This window comes from Aplysia californica, unplaced genomic scaffold (genome assembly GCF_000002075.1).
Source record: "Aplysia californica isolate F4 #8 unplaced genomic scaffold, AplCal3.0 scaffold00184, whole genome shotgun sequence".
Classification (NCBI taxonomy): domain Eukaryota; kingdom Metazoa; phylum Mollusca; class Gastropoda; order Aplysiida; family Aplysiidae; genus Aplysia; species Aplysia californica.
In genome coordinates, this window is record NW_004797454.1 from 1,047,145 (window position 1) to 1,056,968 (window position 9,824).

At 41.3% G+C, this 9,824-nt stretch overlaps 1 protein-coding gene across 1 annotated transcript in view; it reads right to left on the bottom strand.

The window, feature by feature from the left end:
- The window catches only part of LOC101852021 (thiopurine S-methyltransferase), an 8,829-nt gene extending 4,124 nt beyond the window's left edge, over window positions 1-4,705 (bottom strand). Inside the window, exons 1-4 of the mRNA XM_005098485.2 lie at window positions 4,479-4,705; window positions 2,626-2,718; window positions 609-744; window positions 32-84 (exon numbers count right to left, since the gene is read on the bottom strand). Of these exons, the coding sequence (XP_005098542.1) occupies window positions 32-84; window positions 609-744; window positions 2,626-2,718; window positions 4,479-4,564 (368 nt within the window). The 5' untranslated portion in view covers window positions 4,565-4,705. The remainder of the gene's footprint in view (window positions 1-31; window positions 85-608; window positions 745-2,625; window positions 2,719-4,478) is intronic.
- Between the last annotated feature and the right edge of the window lie 5,119 nt (window positions 4,706-9,824).

The window sequence follows — 9,824 nt, forward strand, 5'->3', positions numbered from 1 at the left end:
GGGGGGGGGCATCTATGAGAGTAAAACTTACGGACTGAAGTTCATCATGTCCCCGCAATATAGGCGAATTCGATCCTGGGCACTCTGAAAAGATTTTTGGAGGTCATTCAGAAATAACATAGTGTATAGGAAAGTTAATATGCATTTGCCAACAGGTCTTTATCTCAAAACAGTGTGTCTAAATGCTTTGAACAGTATTAAAATTAAAATTATCAAGACTAATAAGGCACCTGTATCTAAAGAAGTTATGTAGCCGAGTTGATAGTCCAATTTTTCGGTGAATGAATTTAGTAGGTTGTTGTGTTGCTTTGGTGACTTTTGTGTGCCCTTGTCATTGAACAAATAGCAGTACAACGGAGAAACGAAGAAATATAATTCAGTCTTAACAATGCTTTAAGAATGGGTTTAGTTCTCAATGACGGTCAAAGAAAAAAAGTTCATTTGCACTAATTTGCCACTACTGTGTGGTATAAAGGAACGAGATGAAGTTGGGAAACCAGCAGAAATCAGAACTAAACACACATAATGTTCCTCTTCCTCCCCCCCCCCCTCCCAATTTACTACTTATGTTCTTGCCAACTCAAAGAACAGCTTAAAGCAGCGCTGACCTCAAACAGTTGACAATTATCCCCCAACTGAGGTATCTTCTTCGAGGTGTACTCGAGGTTCTGGTCGGAGAAGAACTGCTCTAAACTCAAGGGGACGCCATCGAGCCCAACAACTTCCACGCCTTTGTCAGCCAGCCTGTCGCGTAAAAAAAAAAAGATCAATTTAATGAGACCGTGCTTTTTATACAGGTCGTAGCTGTACACATAGATCTAGTTATTTAAGCATTAAAAACATTGATACAGAAAACAAAAGTACTGGCTAATTTACCGGTGTTCGTAAGTTCGATTTATTCATGTTAGGCAATTCTATAAAAAAAAGTTTTGCTCTAAATAGCGCGTACAAAACAGCACATTTTCAGCCATGTCCCCATTTTTGTAACATGGTACACTAGTTCGCATTAGGTCTACCACTAAAAATCCCAACAATTGCGCCATATTGCAAACTACAGAAGTGTAACAGGCCAACAGAAGTTTGCAGATAGTTTTTCTCAATAGTTTTTCTCAAGTTTCCTTTGCCTGCTGAGATCATGAATCAGATTAGTAAAGAGCAGAAAGCTTTTTGTATTGAACATTTCCTCACCACCAACTCACTTTGTAAGTTTCGCACAAGGTACGGAAATAATGTTAAAGTGCCCTTAAGGCCTCCTTTGATGTCAAGGGTGGAAATAGTAGATCAGTTAGGACCTGTAAAAAATCAGAATAAAAAACTCCTAGATAAAATGACCACTTCAGGTCAAACACACACCGTTCGAAATCCTTTTCAAACGTTACAAGGGTGTAGAATTCGGAAGATGAGCCCCGTGAGACGTCTTTCTGTAGACGATGTCTGCAGCAATGACTTTCCTACGTCTCAAAAGTCCGCATTCTCAAGGCAAGTCTTCATCTACGACTGTACCATTTTCCCTTTTGCGAAGCTATCAGAGGATAGCAATGTGTTCATGATTCCTCGATCGCCTTGAAAAGCGTGAACATTTCCTCTATAACATTTGGTTCCTTGGCAAAGCCCATATTTACCTTTCAGGTTATTTCAACTGCACAAAAGCTGCCTGTTTGGGCAATATCACCCCCCCCCCCCCCCATTGTCTCTAGAAACAGCTTCATACTGTAAGGTGAACAGTGTGTGTGGCTTTGAGTACTCATGATTGAGTGGATCCTTGTGTTTGGCAACCACTGAACTTTACGAACGACGCGTTAAAATGTGCCGAGTCCAAAGGAGGACATAATGGACCATTGTTCTTGGAATTCCACTTCTTTAAATTCACTTTTTAGGAGAAAAGAAATATTGTTTGAAGGTTACAGGGATGGAAAGATTAGATTTTGAAAATAAAAGGAAAGGAAAATACAAACCAATCATGCCATGACTTCCCTTTTAAATTGATGCATTTTGTTTGCAATTATAGGTGGTTTTTATAAAAGCCATTTCCGTTTTCGAAATTAAGTTTCTTCTTTGTGAATTTTATGTCAAACAAATTCCTTTTGACTGAATTATATCTGTTCCAAATTACAACATTCTAGTACAAATATTTTGCGAGATATTTAGAAAAAAAAGTTGTACAGTAGTTTTTTTCTAGATCACCTTGTACATAACTATTTTCCTCCTAGCGTGCTATCCGTATCCTTGTATTTACAATATGATCTCCCCAAATAGCCAAACCAATACTCTCGGGCTTTAATAACTAACTGAAGTAACAATGGTTTTGCCATGACCTAAACATATTAAGTCAGGAGATAAATGACATTGAGGATTACGCAGTGGACAAAATTTTCGACCTTGACGAAAAGCCTAATTCATAGAGACCCTGCAAAAGTGATTTAGTAACACACTCTAGAAATAAAAGGACATTAAACATGATCATCTTGGGATCATTGGGGAGAGCGACATGAGGTGAGCCAGCTGTCCAGATGTACTAAGCCAAACATTTAGATTTTATATTACCCTCGGCAAGGCCTACATTGTTAATACTAAAGCAGAACATTAAGTGCGCCCCAACTGATCAATTTGCCACGAGAAGCCTACCATTTCATGTCTAAAGTTTTCCCGCACAGTGGAACAAAGATTCGTTCGTTCTTTCCACCCAAGAGAAGCTTGTCAAAATGCTTTTCCAGCAACCTGTGAGATCAAAACACAACATTATTAATACCAACAAAAAAAAAGGAAAAAACGAAATGTAACACAGAATGTTAGTGAATTGATAGTCTTTTTTTAAAACTTGAACCAGAGGAAAATTTGTTTTTTATGAATACCTCAACAGAGTGCTTCAAGAAACTCGTAAACCACAAACTATGTTTTTACAAGAAAGAGAACATCTCCCCGTAGTCATTTTTGTCCCATCTTTTAACTTAAGGTAATATTCTACAGATTAATGCAAGCCCTATTTCAGGATTTAAATGAACTATTATTAACATACTCTGGACTGTGGCGCCAATGATCTCGGTCCTGGAGATTTACACAGGAGGTATCGCCACTTTAATGAGACCATAGTGTTGAAAAGGGTATACTGTATCATACCATATCGTTCTATACCGTATAGTTCCGCATCACACTATACCAAACAAAATGAACGATTAGTCAAAATAATAACAATGTCTTAATAATAACATACCAATTAATGTTGCACTGAGCTTACGCCTTACCAACGTGCACATTCAAGGCGGATTTGTAACTTTTAAAATTTCAGATCAAATGAAGGCTACAAAAAAAGAAGAATAAAGTAAAGTCTGTAAACTTTCTTCTCTATACTAAATATAGCTTCTAATTCTTAACTTAAGAATATTTTTTTTCTGGTTCTTACTTGGCGGTTTACGTCTCGTCCTAATAAATCCTAATTCTCATAAGGACCTATTCTGGCTACATCAATTCCCATAATCTGTCCTCTTTAGTCCGAAATATTCCAACTCTCTTGGTCAGCCTCAATCTTTTTTTTTTCAATCCACTCTCCCTGAGAGACAGGCAGCGGTGCAGTACGTTAATCCGATTATTTTTGTAAACGGTTTTGGTTTTTTTTACTTTAAAAAAAAACTTTTTAAAGCTCTAGTACATATTTTGCCCACTCTTAAGACATTATGTCATATTCATGTAAGTCTTAGTAGAGTCGAAGAATAAAGGAGTTACTACTAGAGAGTAACATACAAAGAAAAGTAGGAGAGATAAAGACGATAGACGTACAATAGGAAAGAAGGAGCAAGCCACACTCAGAGTCAGAGCACCGCTACCTACTCACGACAACGACATAATCTGTGCGAATTTCAGTTGGGAAACAAAAAAGATAGCAGTCTACCAACTGTGCCGCTGCCGCTTCATTCGAGTTTAGTTTTAATAAGGTTTTACTGCGCTGGCAACTGCATAAGGTTATATGAGCGCCAAGGGGTGGGTGTCAACAGAGAAGTCGAAACAGGGAATCAGGCTTACTCTGCTCACCTCTATAGCCTCAACAGCACTAAGTCTGGTTCGACTATCAAGGCGCCCCAAAAATAGCAGTTCACAAGATTTTTTTCTAGATTTAGTAAGAGTTTAACGGCAATTGCAACACAATAAGGTCATATGCAGTTCACAAGAGAGTGACAAACATACAAAAGAAGTAAAGGAAAAATGGCGATAGTAAGGATGAGGAAAGAAAAAGCAGCATTTCCTCCTATGTTGTTCTGGAACAGAATGAACATGACATTGATAAATCAGTCCATTTACAGTTCTGCTGTGCATAGGAACAGGTTAATATCCCCCGTTTGGGAATATCTTAAAGACACTTCAGCCAGTAGCACTGCCTTGGGGGGGGGGGGGGGGGGGGGGGGGGGGGCATCATTCAAGAAAGTGATATCAGTTTTGCGGGAGAAAATGGTGACATTTAATTTCAATAACAGATTCATGCTTACGGGTTAACTTCCTGTTTGTGGAAGGTGACGATCCCTGCGTCCCATCGTTTTTGCCAGTAATCAACTCGATTTCTCTGTGATTCCATGGTAGACAACTGGAAAAAAAGATTAATAAAACAGAAAAGCTAAATATTAGTTAATGAAAGGAATTTGAACGTCTTATTATCGGAACCGCGCTCAAATCAGATGTTTACAAGAATACATGAGAGCGCCGGCCAACCACCCACCCAAGTGTCAGACAGAAGAAGAAACAACAACAACAACAACAACAACAACAACAACAACAACAACAACAACAGCAGCAGCAGCAGCAGCAGCAGCAGCAGCAGCAGCAGCAGCAGCAGTTATCCGGGTTATCTCTCGGAAAGAAGGACAACGTACCAAATAAGCTTTCCTCGTTGATCACTGTAGCGTTTTGGTGACAAACTACGAGACTTTCCGGGACTTTTTGACGTACGTTTGATTAGATCTGCAGTGGATATGCGTGGTTGTGAGCTCTATTAACCCTATCCGTACGTCATGTTTTACTATCGAAACCATTTGACTTGGGGAACTCGGTGCCACCACTTTCCAAAGAGGAAATTAACTCATTAATCCGATCCGTACGCTTTGAACAGCAGTCTATCAAAATGATATTTGGAGAAATACTGAAAGTTTCAAAGAGATCTTCGTACAAGAAGTATTCTAAAATGTGAAGAATACAACCCCGGGGGTACAACATAACCCCAGGGCGTACGGATAGGGTTAAACAATGCTTTGTTAGTGGTTAATGAATTGAAGCCTTGTTGATTCACAAAACTGGAGATCCCGACGTTGTACATGACCGTCCTTGAGCCAGTTCTGCATGATAATTCACTAAAGTGCATGATTTTCAAACTTGCTTTTCCCAACACCAGACATGTCGCGGATCAACAACTCCACACATTCGCTGTGCTGAGTCAGTAATGATACTATTAGCAATTTAACTCCAGTCAACGGCAAAGTAGTTCAAATCAACGCAAGTTTCATTAAAGTTGCCCGAATTTTGGACCGCATTCTCAAGGTGTGGGTTTTTTTTTGTGTGTGTGGGGTTTTTTTGGGTGGTTTTTTTTGGGTAAGTGATTTACGGCGCTCGCAACTGTATAAGGTCATATTAAATGAGAGCGGGGGACACACCAAACATTTTCAGTTGGTAGGAAATTTTGAATTTTGCCCGGTGGCGGCCGAAGTCTACTCTTATATTTTCTGGACCACCATGGGATCTTTAACGTGCGCAACTTGCACACGGGACCTCCGAGATTTATCGCCTTTCTCTGAGAAGATCTACCATAAGATCAGGGATGTGGCTGAAAAGCAGCAGTAAGAAGGGGCCAAGGAGAAGCAGTAGAAAGGCTGCAGAAAGAGTCAGGAGCCCAGAGGGGGGGGGGGTGGCAAAGGAAGTGAGGGAGTAGGGGCAGAAAGTGGACATGAAAGCAGACGACAGAACATTGCTTGAGAGCAGGGGGGTGAAAGGAGACAATTTTAGAGAGGAAAATTTTGTTTCCGTTGCTCTCGGATTCGAACCCGGGCTTTTGAATGAGAGGCAAACACCTTTACTTCTAGGCCATGAATACCCCCAGGGTGTGGTTTGCGGAAATAGAGGCCCAGTTCGGGACGGAAAACATCACAAAAGATTGAACAAAATAAGGTTATGTAGTCATTGCTCTTGGCGCCAAAACTGCTGAGGATGTTCAATATTATGTCCTCACCAACTCTCCAAACGCCAAAAAGTACCTCACATTGTAACGGTCTCTCTTCCTAAGCTTTGGGCAATTAATCACAATGAATTTTTTTTAAAGTTTACGTAAGTGTTTTACAGCGCTCGCAACTGCATAAGGTCATATGAGCGCGCGGGACACATTACATTTTTTTTCAGCTGGTAGGAAGAAAATAAGAATTTTGCCCGGGTGGTGGCCGAAGCCTACTCTTTTCGATTTTAGACCACCAAGGGATCTTTAACGTGTTCAACTTGCACACGGGCCCTCCGAGATTTTTCGCCCTTGTCCAAGAAGGCTAGGTGTAGATCTTTCCTACCAGAAGATCAGGGGTGTGGCTGAAAGACAGCAGTAAGAAGGAGCCAAGGAGTAGGAGTAGAAAGGCTGCAGAAAGAGTCAGGAGCCCAGAGGAGGGGACAAAGGAGGTGAGAGGTGGGGGGCAGAAAGAGGAGACGAAAGCAGACAACAGAACATTGCTTGATAGCAGGAAAGGAGGTGAAGGGAGATAATTTTAGTGAAGAAATATTTTCGGTTGCTACCCGGATTCGAACCCGGGACCGTTGAATGAGAGGCCAGCACCCTAACCTCTAGGCCCCGAGAGCCCCCAACGAACTTTAAAATCTAAACGATCTTGGGACAGAAAATCCATCCACAGCTTTCCCCTTTCTATGAACAATAAGTGCTTTAAACGACAAGCCAAAGATCTTTCCCACAATTCTCCACACCTTCGCAACATTCGCAGGACATAACTTTAGTCATCTCAACATTCATGTTGAGTCTGCTGATCGTTATGTGAATCACGTTCTCCAAAATTGCGCAAGAAGTTCAGCTGGCACGAGCCCCCTATCAACCCACTTCAACAACGATCGAATCTGTGTAACAATAAAGCCAAAGCTTGCTTCACGCTCTCCACGTCGCTCAAAAACAAGCCCAAATCCACACTTTTTCTCGGTGTGTTTCCACCATTCTAGATTAGGTCCGTCGAATTAATGCATGTAATGTCAACGTGGTTGTTTAGTGTTCTTCTGTACTCTTCTAGACCTCCGGTAACGTGAAGACCAGACATCTATGCGACCAGCCGATAGCCGTGGCAAAGGATGGTTTTTCAAACTTTTACTCGCTTCACGTCCAGTCGAGGACCTGAAATGCGGAAAACCTTACCTTTATGACACAGTAGCAGAGGTATCACTTGTCCCACTTCTGGGTGGCGTCGGTAGCCTAGTGGTTAGGCTACCGGACTCGTAATCGTGAGATTGCGGTTTCGGGGATTCGAGCATCAGCTCGACGTTGTGTCCTTGGGAAAGACACTTTACACGAACTTCCCATTTGTCTCGGTCCTATCGGAGACGGACGTTAAACTAGGAAGTACCGCCCCTTAAATAACCTCATAGTGTTGATAGGGCCATTTTCACCACTTCTGGGCATGATCAAAGAGACAGACAACTCCCCCCCCCCCCTCTCCCAATTTCGCTTCGGCAGGTTATGGAACTTCTTCCACCCGTGCTTAGGTTAGACCCAGTATTTCTCTAGTGACTCTGGGACGTTATTACCACGGGTCTTACCTTGCTAATGTTACTCGACCCATCTTCGGGGTAGACCTCTTAAAGCACATAATCTTTCCAATGATCTCAGAGGCGAACGCCTGTTGCCTTTTGACAACACCCTATTGGCCCCAGAGAAGCCAAAGCTCCCTTGATACTTACAGGCCAAGGAATCCCTTATCAAAATATTCTAGACTATAATGGGCTCTCCATCTTAAAATTAAAACGGCTTTTGGAGTATAACTTTTGAAAAAATTCACCAATCTATTCCAGATTTTAACACGGGACATAATAATGTGCATTGATATATTCATCTCATCAGTTCTTAAAAATAATGGTTGGTACCCGACCCTAAATAAGCAGCGAGCTTTGTCTCCTTTAGTTACTGTAGATTCGAGTACCTTTCCAAGTTATTCTTGTTGCTTATTATCAGGTCCCTGAAGTTCCTGCAGAAATTATCGACACGACCCAGAGGATGATCCTCATGGATGGAAGTGGAAGTTTTCGTACTGCTGACCTTTTTCCCCATCTCATCCTCTATCTGACGCTTCAATGGTTTCAACCTCTACGGGGGAAACAGCGAGCAGCTGACCTTCTCTGTCCTCACGCGTTGTACACTTGAAAATGGGGTGGAAACAGAGCGGGAGTGGGGTGGGGGTGGGGGTGGGGGGGATTTGCACTGTTCCGGAGAGGGAGAATTGGCACTTCCTTTTTTGTTTCTTTTTTTCTCAACGTGGAGTAGGACGATGATAATGAAGTAGATGACGATAAAGGAGGGGGGGGGGGGGTGGTCACGGGGGAAACGTCGACGTAAATAAATAACCACTGGGTCCCTTTCTTAATTTAGGAACGTCGCCGCCGTCGAATTCACCCCTAGAATAAGCCTTATAAATTTGAGCAGACGTCTATATCAACAAGGGGTAGTAGTAAGCCTAATACTCGAATCAGTTTCATTGCTAAGTATAAACCCTGTTCGCCCCTTTCGGGCTACTTTTATAAGCAGCCACACGTACTGATTATATATATGCTTACAATTAGACTGGCAACGAAAACTAAGAAAGGTGGGGGGGGGGGGGGGGGGCTAACTCCTAATATAACCTCGTGGCTGCTCTGAGTGCTTGTTTCTGTGTTCTTTTCTCGACCTTTTGCTGCCCTATAATCAGGTCATATCCGTTCCTGGCCACGAAAGGCCAGATAAAAACAGCAGTTAAATTTAAGGAAAAAAACCCAACTAATAATACGTTTGAAGTATTGTTATCTCTGCTTTTTTTAACTTATATTTGTGTTTCCAGATCTTAAGTTACAATTACTATTTTTTAAAATCCTGAGACTATTATTCCAACCGTGCGTTTAAAAATTATATCGTAATTACGTTTACGTTTTTCCCGAAATGTGGGAATGGCTATTTCATGAGAGATTTTCTCGCTCGTTTGAGTGAATTCAGGATTTGTTTTCATTCACAAAGCGGTGATGCCGCCATGAATGAAAGTTTTGTTAAGTATCGTTTATGGCTTTATCTCCATCTGGTTCTCAGTCTCACTTCGACTATCCTGTCAAACAAGTTGGGAGATTTTTATTTTTTTAAAATTATTTTTAATTTTTTCGTCCCCTTTTTTTCGCCAGAGGCTGTGATCGAAAGTTGTTTTGTTTGTACACGTGTATTTCAATAGCAGACAAAAGACTTAGCTAGATCTATATGCATTTGATTCTTGTTACAATTTTCATCAGGCTCTTGCTGCTCATAGGTCGGACTTGAGTCTTGAGCAGGTCTTGTTGGTGGTTGTTTTGTTTGTTTGTTTGTTTGTTTGGTTGTTTGGTTGTTTGGTTGGTTGGGTTTTTTTTTCATCTGTTAAAACAGACGTCCGTAAAAACTTTTTCTCGCCGCAAAACACTTACACTTACATACAAAAAAAAGTTGAAGTTATGTCTGTAGGAGAGACAGAAGAAAGCCATCTGATAGAATTCGACTTTGGCGATGATGGTCGAATTCTGCCAGATGGCATTCTTCAGTCCCTCTTACAGACATGTTTGTTACTTCACTTAATTTTCTCAATTTTTTTCTTTTGGGGGAC